This window comes from Engystomops pustulosus, chromosome 5 (genome assembly GCF_040894005.1).
Source record: "Engystomops pustulosus chromosome 5, aEngPut4.maternal, whole genome shotgun sequence".
Lineage (NCBI taxonomy): Eukaryota > Metazoa > Chordata > Amphibia > Anura > Leptodactylidae > Engystomops > Engystomops pustulosus.
Window position 1 is genome coordinate 172,440,736 of NC_092415.1, and position 20,584 is coordinate 172,461,319.

The following is a 20,584-nucleotide window of genomic DNA, read 5'->3' on the forward strand; positions in this document are numbered from 1 at the left end:
TCAGCTGTACTGCACTACTCCTGGCGCAATCCTGCTTCGGGTCCTGATGCTGCCGAATACTACAGGGGACGCAGAGTGGCACATGCAGTGCGGTGCAGGGAACCAAAGAGGAGCCAGGAAAGGAAAGGAATTTAGTTATTTTTTTTGTCTGCTCTGAGGGTCTCCTGAATTATTCGTTTTATGCTCTAGGGATCTCCATTATTTTATACCTACTATGTGGTCTCGAGTACAGGCAGTCCCCTGGTTATGTACAAGATAGGGTCCGGAGGTTTGTTTTTAAGTTGAATTTGTATGTAAGTCGAAACTGTATATTTTATAATTGTAGATCCAGACAAAAAAAATTTTGGCCCCAGTGACAATTGGAGTTTAAACATTTTTTGCTGTAATGGGACCAAGGATTATCAATAAAGCTTCATTACAGACACCTTACAGCTGATCATTGCAGTCTGGGACTATAGTAAAGCATTCAGAAAGCTTCACCAGAGGTCAGAGGGGCAGTCTGTAACTATGGGTTGTCTGTAAGTCGGGTGTCCTTAAGTAGGAGACCGCCTGTACTACTATTATTTGCTCTGGGGTCTGCACTATTATTGTCCGCTCTGAATGCAGTATTTGGTTTCTGGGGTGGTATTTATTGTTGTCCTGTGGCATTTATAATTTCAGGGTTGGCATTTGGTGCTGTACTATGGTTGTTTCTACATCTAGGGTGCTGGTTACTGGTGGAGCCGTATGACAGTATGGCCCTTGGACCAATAAATGTTGCTCACCCCTGGCCTAAAACCTTTAACCAGGAATAGATGAGGCATTTAAAGGAAATTCTGAAATGTTCATAATTTCTTAGATGTTTGTGGAGTCAGTCCATTTTATCTTATCACAAAGACGACTCCACAAAAAGGTGACACTCATCCGTTGTCGGTCTGGAAAAAATGTACTGTGCGCTGGCTGAATTTCACAGACCGACAAAGTGCAGAGGATGGGACTCTTAGCGTCACATTGATATAAAATCATGAAATTACAGTCCGGCGATGCTGCTATGCAGAAAAGAAGGGGCTCTGCATTATATATACTGTATATACTGTAGTGGACAGTACAGGTTACTCCAGGTAAGCTCCCATACATTTGAAGCACAGCTACAGTAACTTGGTTCAGACACTACACTGAAACGGAGCGGTCCACTTTCTGACCCATCTATTTATCAGCGGATCTGTGGCAGTGCTGGGTATTGGACCCACACCAATGTGAATTTAGAACCTACAATTATATTGTTGTTAATACTTTTAATTGTGATATTTTATCTATTAATGAAAAAACTTTGATCAAACTTTTGTTCTAAATGCTCTTTTGCTCCTTTTTATATTTTCCAGTTGAAAACAAGTGTTCCTCTTCCAATGCAGCTACATGCACAAAATGCCTTGCACTGGGCCCCGAATGTGGATGGTGTACTCAAGAGGTATGTGCCGCCCTCATTACTGCATGCCCTACCCATAAAGTCACATGACAGATATCTTGCAAATGTTTCACTCACGAAAAAAAAAAAAAAAAACACAGAATATTCTTGGAATTGGTTACCTGCCCACTGGCCGCAAACAACTCAAACGTGGTCCTCTGTCACCAGGGGTGTAACTAGGATAGGCCGGGCCCCATAGCAAACTTGTAAATGGGGCCCCCCTTCCAGCTGAAAAATATATATAGACACATATACCTATATAAATAAACATACAGTTCTTCACTCACACACATTTATACACTCTTAGGCATTATGCCTGCCCAGCCGTAGCTGCTCACCCCCACCCCTCTCCATCGAAAATGTTGTGCTCACAGTACCGAACCATAGCTGTCCATGGGGTATATATGTACGACCCCCAGTCGGTTGTGTGCATGAGGCCTTACCCACATATGCACACATAAAGAGCATATACACATCACGTATACACACATACACACACATATGGAGCTTGTACACCTCATATATACACATACAGTGCCATTTGGGCGGCACAGTGGCTGAGTGAGTAGCACTTCTGCCTTGCAGCACTGGAGTCCTGGGTTCTAATCCCACCCAGGTCAACATCTACAAAGAGTTTGTATGTTCTCTCCATGATTGCATGGGTTTCCTGCGGGTCCTCCACTTTCCTCCCACACTCCAAAACACACTGGTAGATTGTTTAGATTGTGAGCCCCATTGGGGACAGGGACCAATGTGCCATGCTTTGTGCAGCACTGCGTAATCTGTAGGCGCTATATAAATAAAGAATTATTTTTAGTATATACAAATCCAGCATATACTTATCACAGATACAATATATATACATCACATATATGTTATATTCATATTATTTTGTACAATGGGCAGCATAATATATATAAAAAAGTGAACATCCTCCATTCTTTAGTGTCAAATTGGATGATGGGGCCCTCTGACATTGTAGGCCCCATAGCAGCTGCTATGACTGAGTTTTGCATCTTGGGCACACACACAGATTCCTGGAAACCCCGACTATGTGCATGATCCCATAGAAATTAATGTTACTACTTAGGAAAGAGCAGAACAGAACTGCAAAACTTGATCTGGACATTCAAGCACCATTGACCCTTGGTCACAAAGGGGTTAAAGCAGAATCTGACCTAATAAACCATTACCAGTATCACCCAGTGTGGTGGCATCATCTAAAAAAAAATCTACTTTGAAGTGAGCGGTAAATTTTTTTGTTTGTCCAGTTTATGAAGCCAAATCCAGAGGATTCCAAAGGAATGGGAAATAGGAAGTAGAACTTGTACTTTTTCTTCTGGCTTTAGCTCAAGAAGGCAACAAAAACTACAGTGAGTTAAATGGAAGTGTATAAGCAGGAGGAGGGGGGGGGGTGCTCACTAACCCTAAAACACGAGTCTCTCTAATAACTTTTCTAAAAGTAATCCCTGACAGATCTGAAATAAATACGGATGTGAAGAATATACCAGCTCTTTTATATACACCGCAAATATCATTTCCTTTTTACGTAATAGCGTAAGTGACAGTCAGTTTATAATAACACATTCTCAGTAACAAAAATATTTCTCAGAGGTTGGTCTCATCCACAACATGATGTCACTGTTTTTGGAGGAAATAAGAAAAAGGTAACAAGCTGCGCGTATCTGATAACAGAATATTGATGGAGGCTTCATGGCACAGAAATAGAACCGCAGGTTTCTATATCGAAATGTGGAATTTATATGAAAATGATAATCTTCGGCTGCGCGGTCGCAGCTCCGGGGCTGGAACTACTGCGCATGCGCAGTAGCCGGGGGACTCGGACGAGGGCGCGCAGTTACGAGGAGCTGCGTGTCGAAGATTTCCTGGTAGGCGGAGTAACGCGGCTACTGGGGCGTGGAGTAGCCGCAACTAGTAGCCTCATGTCCGGCAACTCCACGCCCCAGTAGCCGCATAAAAAAATTTGCATATAGATGTAATAAAGTTTTGTAAAAGACACCCGGGACGTGAGGATTAGCCCAAAAAAGGGCTATCCTCACGTCCCATCCATCCACCTACCACCCCTTCTATCTTTATAGGTAGAATCGGGGTGGTAGGTGCCCTTTAATATGACACACAGTAGAACTCGGTTTCTGGGTACCAAGGTCCAGGAGATGACTGAAGTATGACACATATATATAGCCTATGGCAGTTTTGGAAGGGGTAAATATTCTTCATTTAGATGAATCCACCTCGGTCTCTCAAGATGTATTGTCAGTTCATCATGTCATGACTGTTCATAGTTTACGGACAGGGCAGGAGAGGCCAAGTGAGACTGAAGATGAGCCACAAGAACAGACATAGAGATGGATTATGATTTCTATCTCACACCTTCCTTCATTCAATGTTACACCCTGCCCCACCGACGCCGCTGTATACATTAGGAGTCTCTGGCCTGCCGGTGTATTAATCTACTCTCGACCATGCCTGCTGTAGAATTGTGCCATCATCTGCAAACTTTCAGCTTTCAGGGTGAGTTCACACGTGGCGTTTACATTGCTTTTTAAAACGCATCACAACAGCCAAGAAGTGGAGATTTTCCTAATTACATTGCATCTACAAAAAACATGCATGAACTCGATTTTAACACATGCTAACGTTGCGTTAACGCTTGCATTTAAAAAAGAAATCCTCTTCTCAGCTGCTGTAACACGTTTGAAAGCACGTTTGTGAACGCCATCCACAGTCATGAGACCTAACAAGCCATAGTGAGTGTGCGGGTAAACACTCCGGCCCCCTTCTCCACAGGCCGCATGCCCCTCCGCACCAACTAGGAGGCAGCGTAATGGAGGAAATTACAGCAATTACTGGTGGCTGGCTATAATAATAATAATAATTGTGACTATTTCAGGGCTTGATTAGGTTACAAGCCCTGATATATCTCCTCCTTGGTATTCAATCATATCACAGCCTAGAACTTAGAGTTGAAGATGTAGCCAACAGAGGGGAAAACACTGCTAAAATGCAGAAATTCATTGCTTATAGTGGACAAAAATAGTGCTATTTCTCATGTACTGTACACACTGCCGCTTATCCTGGAAAGTCATCTGAAGGGTTAGGTTTGCCTAAAGGACTCTAGTTTCCCACATAACAAATTTGGGACAATATTGCAACGTGTTAGTAAAACCCTTGAGAGGCTGCAGTTATCATAGTTTCTGGGCAGCCCAAACGCGGACACAAAGGTGAGGAAGAACCCATCTGCTCATGTGACAAGTCTCTACTCGTATATATACGTCATCTGTGTGGTATATTAGAGAGAATTACTATGTAAGCGCGCCCTATGGCACAGGCGGTCACACAAGAGTTAAAAGCTAGAAAAGTGTAAAAGTTTCCTTCATTAAACCAAAGACTATAATGGAAAAACTTAGACATACATAGATTTTACGGGAGCTATAATAAGCCGAAAGCTATAAAAATCTGCTTCTGACCTATTTTTGAATTTTTTAGACATCAGACTGGAAAAAGGAAACTTCCATTAAAGGGGCAGTAAAATCACGTGCGACTGCTGCAAACCTCGCGTCCAATACCAGTCCTCGCGCTGTGATATGACTGTCCCTTTAATTTGGAGGGGAGCTCACTGACACCTCACAGCTGGGACATATTCCACCGGTTTTATGGAAATGCAGCCACGAAGCAGTGGGGGCTGGACCCGGATAGTTCATTAAAGGACACATACTTTAGTGCAGTAGTTTTTACTTACACAGCTGTTTATTTCATAATTTTGACTTTCATACAGTCACATGGGAAGCAGGTGTAGGATCTGGACGGATTTCAATGTGCAGCGCGTAGAACAAAACCCTTGCTGTGTGTTTATCTCTATAGTAGCCGGCGTTACATTGATAATGGCATCCACACAGGGAGAGGCCGCCATTTCTAGGCCTTAAAGGGAATGTGTCATCTCTTATCACCTATCCAGGTATGTGATGGGACATGGGAAGGTTCCTATATCTCTGACTGAGCAAGTGATCAGACATTGCCTCACCACTTTCCCCCTGCAGCCATAATCCTTGGCACCAGCCATTAGGTTATCCCTATAGAATTGGCTTGAATCCATGCCAGGTGCTCTGCCATTGCTTGCTTGTATCCTCCTTATTACAAAGTTCTGTAGATGGAAAGCCTTGGAAACATGGCCGAACACCCATAGCTTTGTGGGTTATTCATGTCTATTATGTTGTGGTTTTCGTGATCGGTCTTTAAAAAAAAAAAGGGAGTTCTGAGAAAAGTTCCAGGGTGTAAAAACCACAATCAAGTTCTCGACACATGTTCTCTAGTAATGATGATGATTCCAAGGTGCAGTCAGTAAGGAGAGACCAGCGCTGCAGAACCGCAAGCAGCAGAAAAGTTCTTGCTCATTTTTAGAAAGGCATTTCAAGAGCTTTACGTATTCCCAATTAAATTTAAAAAAAAAATGTATACTTACCTAGATGTGAGTCTGATGATGCACTGCAAACTGAAGATCTTGGGGCCGCCGCCGACTCTTGTGTTGCTTGAATGAAGCCAAGATAATGGGGCAGATTTACTTACCCGGCCCATTCGCGATCCAGCGGCGCGTTCTCTGCGCTGGATTCGTGTCCGGCCGGGATTTAATAAGGTAGTTCCTCCGCCGTCCACCAGGTGGCGCTGCTGCGCTGAAAAGCATCTGTACGCGCTGGAGTTCACCGGCTCGGGCTGAGTGAAGGTAAGCGTGTCCTGAGCGACACATTTTCCGTTCTTAAATGCGGCTGTTTTTCCGAATACGTCGGGTTTTCGTTCGGCCACGCCCCCCCCCCCCTTCCCGATTTCCGTCGCGCGGATGCTGGCGCCACAATCCGATCGCGTGCGCCAAAATCCCGGGGCCATTCAGGTACAATCGGCGCAAATCGGAAATATTCGGGTAACACGTCGTGAAAATGCGAATCGGGCCCTTAGTAAATGACCCGCAATGCTTTGCTTCATTGCGCATGTGCAGTGAACCCGGGGCGTACTAGCACCCACTAGCGCAGAGATGGTGAACCTTTTAGAGACTGCGTGCCCAAAGTACAAGCTAAATCCACTTATTTACTCTGAAGTGCCTACATGGCTTTTTAACAGGAGCTCATTGCTACCTGTTCTTCCACATCTTTCAATCGTATCAGCCTACTGAGGCCACCGATACAATTGAAAGAAGGAGGGCAAATTCATACTTTCATTATAGCTTCTCTCCAGGGTCTCTCTGTACAGGAAAAATGGCCTGGCCCAGCAGGAGGACCTCCAAAGATAATGCAGTTCTGTAAATGCCTTCACACTTTTCCTGCAGATCCAAACAGCCAATGAAGTGTTGCTTTAAAATAGCATTGAGAGCAGCATCTCTTAAGTCGCCTGGGTGACTGGTGAACTGGGGCAATGGTCTCAGTGCCCACAGAAATGGGTCCGAGTGCCACTTCTGGCACCCATGCCATAGGTTCGCCACCACTGCACTAGCAGGATTTCCTAGAGAGTTTTTCTCAGACTAAACTCACTTAACAGGCAACCCGCCTTATATTGCTCCATACTTATCTCTGTGCCTGGTGCTGTATGTAGTATGAGACTGGCTAGTCTAACTCATCTTTGTCTTACTTTAAGCCCCTTTTGATAAATCTGCCCCATTGAAATCAATGAAATACTGCCATGTCTTTTTTCTGCGAGCAAAGTTGACCACTCGTATAAAAAAAAGAATCAACATGCCCTTTATTCCAGGCAGAATCTGAGCAAACGCTACTCAAAATATAGGCCACGTTGGTCAAAATCCATGTCAGAAAGCACAACAGAAGATTTTGACATGGGATCTGACCTGAAATGTGCAATATTTATCAGGTACTGGTCCGCTGTAGCTGTTGAGTGATGATGGACATAAGGCTGGGATGATGTGAGGTTCCACAAACACTTCTGGCATGGCATGACATGGCATGGACAACATTGATAACTAATCCTCGCCTCCTTCAAGATTTCCCAATATTCTCTCACAATATAGGAGCAGAGTAACTGAAAACCCAATGTTACCACATCTCATAATAGAGACACAAATACATGCAGGACTATTTCATTAGAAAATAGACTCTCCATCACAGATTTAAACATATACATATGAAACCATAGTTTCCACCAGAAGCTCATTTTGGTCTCCAGTAATGGAAATATCCATATAAGCACAGTGACATCACCGCGGGGACGCCCTTAACAGCCTTACCAGCCAATCAGTGCCTGTGGCCGATCTTACCTCTTTCTCCCGATTTCAGTGGGAGTGGGAGGAATTGTATGCGCATACAGTGGGATACGTCTTAGCCCTCCCTTGTAAGGATATGTTGGAAATCCATGCCAATTCCCCAGGTTAATGTTTCCTCAGTCGTCTATTAGAACTTACCAGGGTATATAAAAGCAGCTTCATGGGATAACATCATTGCCGCAGTACCGATCTGTTCAGCACCACAAGGATCAATGACGGTTTTTTACATACAGGGACAGATTATCAAAAGTCAGAATATTTCTAGTTGCCCATGGCAACCAATCACAGCTCAGCTTTCATTTTACTAGTGCTCATGAATATTTTAAAGGGGAGCTGTGATTGGTTGCCATGGGCAACTAGAAATATTCTGACTTTCAGACACTTGATAAATCTGCCCCACAGTGTATCTTTCATAACTCTCATTATATCGTTGGCTTATGTAACAGCGCAGCCTGATTTGGTAAAACCGTAATATTTTAATTAGTAAACCCACTTTATAAAAACAAGTCTTCCGCAGACATGATGCAAAGCAGAAATGTTGCGCTCCCTACTACAGTAGCCGCCTGTTTGGCACAGTTTCTGTGTCTCTGTGAAGCCCCTTCTGCTAACGCTCAGACTTTTTTTCTTTCTTGTCTCCTAACAGGATTTTATGGCGGATTCTGTAGAAAGTGAAAGATGCGACACTGTTTTTAATTTAAAATCCAAGGGCTGCAGAGCAGACGCCATAGAGCACCCATCAGTGCAGCTACAGGTTGTGAGCAGCAAGGAGGTGAAAAGCCAGGTCACCCCCGCAGAGGTGTCTGCGCACCTGAGACCAGGTGAGTCCCGGGTACATCTGGAATTTATCTTTTACTTGATTGTTCAACTTTCTACTTTTCATTCTTTTATTAATCCGGTCTCTGTCATTAATGACCAAACATAATAATGGATTTGTATTTTATTTATAGTTTTCGTGTTTTCTCACAGTGATACATGGAACTTAATTTTTTATGCAATAAAAGAGGAGAAAAAAGGGCCCGTTCCTGAGTCCTGCCCATACCCTACTTCTCCGCACTACCTGGCCTGGCATTGATAACTTGATGCAGGAGCATATGGCGCTGCAGCCAGTCACTGGGCATAATGATGACCTGCAGCAGCTAGAGATTGTTGACATTAGTCACTTTCCCCTGTGTTAAGTTACCATCACCATTATATGCCATCCCGGCTACAGCCACCTGCCTACCACAGTATTAGTTTCAGTGTGCAGTAGGCAACCGGGACAGTAGCACCAGGCTCTGCCGATAAACAGAGACTTGGCACCACGGTAGAAGGGTAGCACCGGAGGAGATGAGTACGAGGTGTTTATTGTTTTATAGCTCCCCCAGCCATATATCATTTTTTTTAAGATCCCGGACAACCCCTTTGTCAGGGAAGTGCCTTCTTCTCCGCTTCTGTAGCTCACAGAACAACAAATGTGATTTGAAAGATGAGATTCTTATCTGAAAAGAACTTGTCAGGGTGATTTGGGCCACTCAACCACCCACTGGTCCTTATGGTCAATAAGGCCATGACAATTCTTTTTTTTTTTATCAATTTCACTGCACTTGGAATTTTTTTTACAGCTTTCCAGTACATTGCATGGAATCTTAACGGTTGCCACGAAAAAGTCCATTTTGCCCCAGCAGATAACAAGCCTAATACATCTCATACAAAATAGTTATAGCTTTTTGAATGAAGGGAGTAAGAAACAGAAAGTGCAGCAAGGTGAAGGATCGGCCAGTGTAGGTAACAAAATGGCAGGGATCCATCTACTGGCATGGCTTTTATTATTTTTATATGGCCATCTTGTTCGGATGGAAAAAAGTTTACGGCAAGGATGCACAGAAGGTTTATCCGCATTGTCACTCAATAGGGCTAATCCTCACATCTCCTGCCTAAAATAAATGACACCCTGGAAGTCTATATAGATGTTTTCCTATATGTGTGAACAGGAGTTAAAGGAAACCTACCACTTGAAGTGGCAGGTTTCAGAAGAAAACACCGAGCACCAGCTCAGGGTAAGCTGGTGCCGGAGCTTTTTTTGTTAGTGTTTTAAACCGCGGTATCGCGGTTTAAAACACGTTTTAAACTGTATAGCCGGCACAGGGAGGTACGCGCTCGGCGCTTACCATGCGCGCGGCTCTCCTTCACTTCCTATGTAGCCGCACGCACGGTCGCGCGCATGGTAAGCGCCGAGCGCGTACCTCCCTGCGCCGGCTATACAGTTTAAAAAGTGTTTTAAACCGCGATACCGCGGTTTAAAACACTAACAAAAATAAGCTCCGGCACCAGCTCACCCTGAGCTGGTGCTCGGTGTTTTCTTCTGAAACCTGCCACTTCAAGTGGTAGGTTTCCTTTAAAGGAGTTGTCCCCTTTATGTCCACAGGATAGGGCCTAACTTGTTGATTGGTGGGGGTCTCAGTGATGTGACCCCCATTCATCATGAGAACCTCACACCCGAGATAACCGGAGCTGCTGATCACTCATGCGCAGGCTGCTCTCTATAGAGCTGACAGACATTGCCAAAGGCTGCAGTTGGCCGTCTCCGTCAGCTCCGTCAGCCCGCCCATGTGCGATCAGCTGCTCTGGTCATCAAGGGGTGCAATGGGGGTACAATGTACCCCTATTCTTGTGATAAATGGGGGTCCCATCAGGGAGAGCCCTACCGATTAGCAAGTTAGGCCCTATCTATAGGGTAGGGCCTAACTTGCTTCATGGGACAACCTTTTTAAATATTTATCTACATGCATGGGTTAAGGACTTTATAGGTGATAAAAAAAATCCTATGTTAACTTAGCCCATGGGTCTTTATTGCAATCCCGTGTAATACCAGGGCTGGCATTAGGGTGTGGCAAACTGGGTATTTGCCCAGGGCCCTCTGTCTTAAAGGGGCCCCCTGCATGTAGACTTATGTGGACAGAGGACGTATTGCTCTTGGTTGAATTCCTGGATGAAGATGCTTTTCATCTCTCTTGTCTATACATTATTCATCTATCTGTCTAGTTATTAATCTCCTATCTATTACCTATGCATTTATCAATCTTCTATCTCTCTTCTACTCTATGTATTTATCTTTCATATCTATAAATCTATCATCTATCTATAACTCTATATCATCTCTCATATTTATCTTCTATCATCAATCTATCATCTGTCTATCTCCTATAAAAGTCTCCTACAGTCCTATATTACAGATACTTACTACTGTGTATAACTACAAAGTGTTATTATTGTGCAAGGCTACAGGAGCCTCTTACTGACTGTGACTGTCCATATAATAATTATATTTTGGAGCCCCACTTTCAGTTCTGCCCAGGGCCCCATGCTTAAACCATACATGTGTACTGCTGTGTGGTTATTCCTTATTCTCTATGTGAATATGAATGGTAAAAGTACATAAGTATATAGAGGTACAGTACAGATGGAAGTGTTCCCATCCATGTATGAGGCGCAGCGCCTCCTCTCTCTCACCTTCCACGACATCAGTATTGTCTGTGTGATACACAGCAGCGCCTCAGCACCGCGGCCTTGTACTACTATACTCTGACTTAACTCATACCATGACCTCACTTTCCAACTATGCCAAACAGATTATATTGTATTACAAGTTCCAGGGTCGTGAAATGCTCAGAGATATAATGACCATGTAGTTTATAATTGGATATTATAGGGTAACAAATATCAACCTCCATGGAAATTGTTAGCTCATTGTGTTGAGTGAAGTGCACCCTCCGGAGCTTTTGCTATAAGGAAGGGGTGCGTATATCTATCTATATCTATATATAAGTGCATATCTAAAGATCATAGAAAATCCACACACAAGCCTTGGTATTGGTCGGTGTCTCAGGAGCTAAAATCCGATAGAAACGTATAACTACTCAAAAAAAAAAACTAGAAAAAATAGATGACTCAGTACTAAATCAACACATGTAAAAATCCCCTTAGGTCTGAAATCCTACTACAAGTGATGGCTGGAGATTTATGCTTAGCTTGTTTTTATCGTGTCAGGCTGACATCAAAGAGCGGCGTTAACGTCTTTTTGTAACGTTTTGATGTGTTATTTTGTTATTGAGTTTTTTTTCTTAGTCACGTTGGCCGAGTTCCCATGTTTGGTGGATTCAGTATTTACTTTCCTTTAGATTTATTGTGATCCTTACTTCACCTTCCTTCTTTTTTGGGGGGGGTTTATACCAAGCTGAAGTATTTTTCATCAGATCAAGAGAAATCAGATCTCCTGGGGATATGCCAGTACATTGCAGGTTACTACACTCTCCCAGGAGAAGTTTAGACATATAAAACGCCCTGCAGCTATGCTACTCTGGATACAATTCTCAATCACATCTAAGGGATTAATAAACTCATTAATGGGGTGATGGGGTGTGACGTAATTCTTTTTATTTTCTGCAACATCCCCCACCGGGGTCTGGCCTTTCTTCGGCGGCTGTGGTCAGCCAGGGCCCAGAATACCGGAGTGGCTGCCTTATGTCGCCCTGGGCACGCTGTGGTCACGGTGCTTAGTATGACTGGATGGCTGAACTACAGCCTGGCTGGTCTCCAGCAGGTGGTATGTGCAAGAAATATGGAGGGAGAGGCTGATGCAATAGGTTTCTTCCTGGGGCAACCCCTGAGGTGTATTTTGGAGTCCCTGGATGATGGAGGTTGGGGAGCCCGTGTTGGTGATGCAGCCTGATCCGGGGATCACACGGAGGCACGTTGTGTAAATCAACTTACAGTTCTTTATTCAACTTCAACTGCAGGAAACAGCCTTAACAGTAGCAGCAGATTCAGCAAGCTGGAAGGTTGATGGAGATAGCTGGTCTACAGGAAGGTTGCTCACAGCCTGGTAGTAACTTCAGACTGGGCTGGTAAAGATGGAGCAGAATCCGGATGGTGGACCTCTGCTCTGGGACTTAAGTCACCTGACTTGCCCTAAGGTAGATAGGTGATAGCACCCTCCAACCAGCTTCCAGCTTGCTTTACAATATTACAAAGAATATCATTGGACAATAACATTTGGCTGCAATTACTAAGTTCTCCTAGCAGTAGCTTCAGTATGAGTTGCGCAGGCTCACCACATAGATCCTCACAAGGGGAGGGGGCTATTCGCAACTACCACCTTGCCTACGCATCGGCAGGAGTGGTGCACAAGCTTTTTATGTATTTATATATTTACATCTTTGTAGAAACAATATTCCTTTCCAGGTGATATGTAAGGTCCTAATATACTACAATGGTAATGTAATTATATTCTATTGATGGTTTTAAGGGGAATCTATTATCAGTTTTGTCCATAATAAACTGCAGACAGTGTTAGGTATAGGCCCTGAAGATGTGTGCAACAATAATACCTTTGTGGATGTAGTAAGTAGCAGCAGGACTGTGAAAAGTGGAGTTGTAATCCAGGTTTGTAACTTGTACAAGTGCTCTGGGTGGCTCTTTTAGCCTGAAGAACTTTCTGATCTGTGCAATGAACTCTTCCATAGCCCCTTCACTCCCCTGCTGTAAGTATCCAACCAAAAACCTATTAAAGATCTCAGAATGGGGGATCGGTGTAGAGCTGCACAGTAAACGAGAGCAGAAAGCTCTTCAGGCAGATGGACCAGCCCAGAGCTCTTGCAAGAGCTACAGAGCTGAATTATAACCACACTTTCCACAGTCCTGTCATCAGCCTGTCACTATCAACACACTCAAAGGAATGATTGCACATCACTCCAGGGCTGCTGATTTACACAGTCTGCACTTTTGTATGGCCAAAACTGCTGACAGATTCCCTTTAAGGTATGTGTTGGTAGTTGGTTAGCATTTTGTGCAGGCTGCAATCTTTGTTTTCATCCCCCCCCCCCCCCATCCTATTTTTTCATTTTGCCGCCTGCTCATAGTTCTTGAGAATTTTGTCCTGTGAATGTGCCCCTCCCTGTTATCAGCAGTTCTCATTCATCAGCACAGCTTATTTCCTGTACTTATTTCACCTTTCAGTATCTCCGGTCCCCTGTACAGACTTGCTGACATGATACAGAGGGGCGTGGGAGATCTGATCTCTCTGATGCTCTATGTGTGACCAAGAGTATTAGCTGTGTTAAAATAATATAATAAAAACATTAAATTAACTAATAAAATAACTAATTCTGCAACGACTAATGAAAGGCTGCCCCATTATACCAACATAATTCATAGATTAAATAAAATAATCCCATCCATTAGTGCTCCAAAGGCGGATAACTGAAAACATAAGGGAAAGTCATGACGGCACAAAGCACACAAGCAATGGAGATTGCAATCCTAGGGATAAATCTGTAGAAGAGTCTTAATAATAATAATAATATTATCAATATTAATAATTTATATAGCACACAGAGTACACAGCGCTGTACAGAACTTGCCAAATCAGTCCCTGTCCCCAAAGGGTCTCACAATCTAATCAACCAACCATTATGTTTTGGAGTGTGGGAGGAAACTGGAGGACCCGGAGGAAACCAACACCGAAACGGAGAGAACATACAAACTCTTTGTAGATGTTGACCTGGATGGTACTTGAACCCAGGACCCCAATGCTGCACAGCTGTAGTGCTAACCACTAAGCCACCACGCGGTCCATACACCTGGTACCCCCACCGATTTTCTGCAGCAGCTGAGAAACTGACTGAACCAAATACCTGATCTGACCACTAGTCAGAGAAAGGAGCAACAGTATCTGCTTCCTGTTTTATCTGCTTATCGTCTATTGAGAGCAGATCTTCTATAAGCATGATGGGAGTTGGACCCCCATCTATATGATATTGTGGGTATATGACTACATTATCAATATCTTATGCTGTGAAACCCCCTCTAAAAAAAAAGTTGTGAGCTCAGCAGAAGTTAACTAGTTAATTACCGCTCATTTACTAATTTAGACTTCACACTACAAATTGCCTAAAGGAATATGAGATCATAAAAACAGCTTATTAAAATCCTAAAATAACACGTCAATGAAATAGTGGAAAATATGCACTCAAATTATTGCTGTTGAGTCTTGTGTAGCCTGAAACGCCGTGTACTCTAGGTAATGAAAAGTCTAGACTTTTTGGGGCCGAATTATCAAGTGCTTTGAGCAGCGCTACTGAAACTGTAGGAGTGGGTACATTGGCAGAGGGGTGCTGGCCGTATATTCTCCCGGCAGGACTCCAGCCCATTTGTGCTCCTATTAAATATGTGCTGCAGGTGACAAGTTATGAAGGTCAGGACGGTAAATATTCACCCATTGAAGGAATTCTTTGAAATGAGACTACTGTATGCGCACGGAGGGCAAGGCCGCCAGGTGTTCAGTGATGCAATCCAACAATTATGCTAAAATAACCCGATTTTCCGTGCCAGTAAAAACAGTCGGCCGTCAGATGCCCAGCCGGAAATTCCACTGTGTGCAAAGCTCCTTAATGTGAAAACCCGACCTCTACAAATACTATTATAATTCAATTATTTTAGCTACACTTGTCTTTATTGCATTCATTCCTCTGGATGTTACCTCCTTTATAAACATTGGGGGGAGATGTTAATGTGTCAGTCTTTGGACCAGTACAGAGTAGAACTAGACGGATTAATCCCTGAGTCTGATGCTGGATAATAAATTAGGTGCAGTACAAGTTGTACTTTGTACCTCCTATTACCGTATTTTTCAGACTATAAGGATTATAAGGCGCACCTGATTAGAAGGATGAATGACCAGCAGGTGGCAGATCTGTGCACAGTTCAAGGAAGCTGTTGTCTGTAAGTACTATTCATATATAAGGCGCACTGGACTATAAGGCGCACCTTTGATTTCTGAGAAAATCAAAGGATTTTTTGTGCGCCTTATAGTCTGAAAAATACGGTAGTTGGTCTAGTTTGCCGCAACACAATATTGAATTTTTTGACACACGGGTTATTTTCTGTCTGGTCATGCCCTCTAGTTACCGATGACATGCCCCTTTTACGGAGGAGACAGAAAACAGCCTAAAAATGGTCTAAAACTTTACATCAATTTAGTGCACGGCATTTCAGGTCCAAATTATTCAGGTGCAGATTGTTATTCTGCAACAGAATTTAATATAGATCCAATATGATTTTTTCCCCCATTGAATCCTGATGTGTGCCTAAATTCTGTTTTCACTGGATAAATACAGTAGATGTAAAATATTAACTATATTGTGATCCTATATGGCGCTAATTTTGGACAGAACTATATAGTTTCATTTACCATATAGACAGGACATTAAGCAACGTGTCCATGCTCCGTCCCATTGTAACCTCCATACACTTCCTACTATCTGTCATGTCTCCTGCTGTAAGTATGAGGTTCAGAGGAAGGCATGGGTTAAAATCCTGGTATCTGCCCTTGACCTACCCCCCAGCTGATCACTGGCCAGTCATATTTCTTTCCAGAACTGACTGAGGCGCAAGTTAGTTACCCAGTTTTCTAGTTCCTGGCTTAGAGTTCATGTGCTGCTGGATTGATCTCTGTTTGGACCTTTGTCTCTATTCTGACCATTCTTTGGACTTGCAATTTGGACTTTGTGACTTTTGGGGTGGATTATTTCTTAGCTAGTGATTTGCATATTGAACAAACCCGGTACTGACCGTGGCTTTCCCTTCACTTTACCTAGTGCGGTGTCCAGTTTGGTTCTGTCATATATGGCGGTCTTGAAGTACGCTAAGATACATCTAACCAGCAAAAAGCCAGGAAAAGTCTCAAAAAATTTACTCACAAAGCCAGACTTATGATACAAGTGCCCCTCTGAGTAAAGACACTTTATCAGCTTCTTCTGCTTTTTATCAGTGGACTCAGGACAAAAAGCTGATTTATAAGGAAGAAAGGCAAAGGAAAAAGAAAGACACAGGAACAGATTTCTTTAATAAAGTATATTACAAATTTTACTATTATTATCTGCACTATTCATTTATAAAATGTTGTTTAAGCCATCAGCAGGTGACTAAGGGTATCCCATACTTTTGAGCTCAGCTGACATACAAGTAAGGCATTACCAGCTCTCCGAGGTTAAATCCTGGACGAAAGACGCGCAAGTCTGGGCAATTTTTCATCTGGTTCTTCAGACCGTACCTCATACGCACCATTAGTATAATATGTAAGCAGACAACACAACCTCCAGAGTTGGGGATGACTACCTATAGATTGTATAATGCATCTCTACTCTACGTGTGGAACATGTACAACTACTTTATTGTTCCAGGCTTTACAAATTGCTTGTGTCTAGAATGTGTATTAAGCTGTATTAAGTTGTATTGCTTTCTCTCTTTTTTGACCAGGGGCTTCTGTGAACTTCTTGCTTCGAATGCAGCGCTTGGAGAATTATCCACTGGACATTTATTACTTGGTCGATGTCTCTGCTTCAATGATTGCAAGTATAGAAAAACTTAACGCCATTGGTTCGGACCTGTCTCAGAAAATGGCAGAATTCTCTCACGACATTAGGTTTGGATTTGGATCCTTTGTGGATAAGCCTGTATCGCCATATATTAGCATTCAGCCTGAGAGGTTAAAGAATCAATGCAGGTGAGTGGGGAAAGGTTGTACCCAATGCCATGTGTGGTCTAATACTTCATAGATTTGGTTCTATAGCAATTAGGGTGCATGTAGATGACAACAGTACTTCAAGACCACTACTTACTAAGGAGAGACCTAGGCCTACCTGGGTGCTGTATATACACAACAATAGTATCTTCACCATTGTAAAATGTTTTCATTTTACCATATCTTTTTATGATCCTAGGGGTCATGTTTACAGTATATCTTGGCCAGAGGCACCAAAGATGGGCTATAATCTTCTTGCACCTAACCTTTTATGAATTTTTAAACATTTTAAACAGTTTAAATATGTAATAAATTAATATTTTTTAAATTAATATTAGATTGTGTGGTCACTTCTCACTGCATATCAAGGGGCTGAGCACAGCGCCCCCTGTATTATTTACTGGATACAGCTATTTTTTCTAGTAGTACACTACTACTACTGTGATCCGCGACCCTTACTAAATGAGCCCCTATGTGTCATTGAGAGTTTTATTGTTGTGACCTTGTCTTGTAGACACATGGGGGGGAGTCATTTATCTTATTTCCCCCTTCTCTGAGCTATTTTTGCACCTTTTGTGAATCTATTTTTTGCACCTGATTTGTCTTTGTCAAATAAAGGTTTTTTTTGTGCCTTATTTAAAAAAGTATCATTTTTAAATAAATGCCATTGCCTTTCCTAAACATGGTCAGAACTGGCGTGTTATTGCACAATTATCTGCGCCCATATAGGCGCAAATCAATGATAACCCCTTCTCGACTTGTGCCGTACTAATACGCCGCAAGCAGGGTCCCGGTGCATGGAGAACGCCGATAAGTCTTTGCTGCATGCTGCCGGCGGCTTCAAAAAGATGCACATGCGCCGCCATTTTGCCACAGATCGTCGCTCCGCGTGACGTCATCAGGGAGCGGTGATCCGTCGCCACAACATCCTAGGGTCTTCCGAGGCCACGACAGGTTGTCTTGTTTTAACCCATTCATTACAATGTGCTATCAGCTGTATCATACTGTAGTATGGCAGTATATGGGAGGATCGAACAGACAACCTAGGGTTAAAGTACCCTAGAGAGTCTGAAAAATAGTGAAAGTAAAAATAGCCATGAAAACGCCATCAAAAGTCGCAAAAAATGACACCTCCCACAGCTCCGTACACCAAAGTATGAAAAAGTTATTGGCGCCAGAAGATGTCAAAATTAAAAAAAAAATTTGTACTGGAGGTTTTAATTTTTGGAAAATGAAAACTTTATCAAACCTATACAAATTTGTTATCCCCGTGATCGCACCGACGCAAAGAATAAAGTAGACATGTCATATGTGGCGCACAAAGAAAGCTGTAAAATCCAAGCCCACAAGAAAACGTCACAAATGCGTTTTTTCACCATTTTCACTGCATTTGGAATTTTTTTTCCCGCTTCCCAGTACACGGCATGGAATATTAAATACAGTCACTTTGAATTGCAATTTGTTACGCAAAAAAATAAGCCATCATGGAGCTCTTTATGTGGAAAAATAAAAAAAAGTTATAGATTTTTGAAGGTGGGGAGTGAAAAATGGAAGTAAAAAAACTAAAAAGGGCCAAGTCATTAAGGGGTTAAATAGGGCACAAACATCTGGAAGCAGGAGAAATACAAAGACAAATTAGGCGCAATCCAGGAAACTAGATGGCTACATGGCGAACTCTGGCAAACTGCTGAAAAAAGGTGCAAAAAATCCCCCAGTTCGCTCAAAAAGTCACTAAAAAGGTGCATCAGACTAAGATAAATGACCCCCATGGTCTTGTGTGGTAACTATGTGCCCATTACATTACAGTGAATATAACAAGGACTGCATGCCGCCCCATGGATTCATTCACGTTCTCTCCCTAACAAACAATATCACACAGTTCAAGCAAATTGTTAGTAAGCAGAAGATCTCCGGGAATATAGATGACCCAGAAGGTGTGTTTGATGCCATGCTGCAGGCAGCGGTTTGCCATGTGAGTGTTTTAAGAAATATTTTTTCCTTTTAAACTAACATCAAGTAATATAATGGTAAACCAGGAGGGGGTTTTATTTCCGGTATTGTATTCTGCGATCAAACTATTCTGTCTGCGTCTGCCGATTTAGACCCTAGCTGCACAATGAATGAGAATAGTTACACCATCCATAGGAAGACATTGTAATATCAAACAGTTCTGCCTTCATTTATACAACCACTCTTTATAAATGTATAATACCAAAGTATATAAGAGAATTTGTTGAACAACTTATTTCAGAAAAAGGCTTCCTATGTATCTGGATGCATTCCCCCTTAAAGGGTTTGATCACTTAAACTAAACTTTAACAGGGTAAGTATGGGACCCTTATGGAGGTCACCCATATTATTCATACACGACTAAAGTTACCGTGAGTAGGGGAGGATAAGGAAGGCAAGAGGCCCTGGGCTGTATGAAAATTGTGGGCCATTACAAGTCTAAGTATATTCATATTTTACAAAATGCTCAGCAGGAAATAAATAAGTAATTCACCAAAAATATCCTAGGACAATGCAGAAAAATCCATCCATCCACAAAATCCAATCCATATCGGCCCAGATATGGATTTTTTTGGACTGTCGTAGGATAGTTTTGGTGAATTTACTTCCTTCATATTGTACTAAAATCAAGCTACTTGGGAAAGGAGGTCTCTTCTATCCACTTTTAATTTTGCAGTTTGACGACCTTTGGAGGACCTTGTGTGTGTGTATATATATATATATATATATATATATATATATATATATATATAGATAGATAGATAGATAGATATATATAGAGATATAGATATATATAGATAGATAGATATAGATATATATAGAGATATATATATATATATAGATATATGTGTGTGTGTATATATCTTTATCTATCTGTATATATAGATGCTGTTCCACAGCATCTTGCGGTTTGAGGGGTCGTGCGCTAATTACTTAGCATGCCCCCTACAAATACTACTGTATTTTTTGGACTTTAAGGCGCACCGGATTATAAGGCGCACCATCAATAAATGCCTGCTAAAACGTCTAGGTTCATATATAAGGCGCACTGGATTATAAGGATGAATGACCAGCAGGTGGCAGGCCTGTGCACAGTTCAAGGCAGCTGTTGTGTGTAAGTACGGTTCAGATATAAGGCGCACTGGACTATAAGGCGCACCTTTGATTTCTGAGAAAATCAAAGGATTTTTTGTGCGCCTTATAGTCCGAAAAATATGGTAATATAAGAGGAGAGCCATGCATACCGTTATAACTGCATTACCCCTGCAGCTCCCCCAAGTCCTGCTACTGG

General features: G+C 42.4%; 1 protein-coding gene across 1 annotated transcript in view; it reads left to right on the forward strand.

Annotated features, from left to right (window-relative positions):
• ITGB8 (integrin subunit beta 8) overlaps positions 1 to 20,584 on the forward strand; it is a 79,954-nt gene that overhangs the window by 32,915 nt on the left and 26,455 nt on the right. The window contains exons 2-5 of the mRNA XM_072153816.1: positions 1,362 to 1,447; positions 8,368 to 8,542; positions 17,019 to 17,265; positions 19,090 to 19,255. Of these exons, the coding sequence (XP_072009917.1) occupies positions 1,362 to 1,447; positions 8,368 to 8,542; positions 17,019 to 17,265; positions 19,090 to 19,255 (674 nt within the window). The remainder of the gene's footprint in view (positions 1 to 1,361; positions 1,448 to 8,367; positions 8,543 to 17,018; positions 17,266 to 19,089; positions 19,256 to 20,584) is intronic.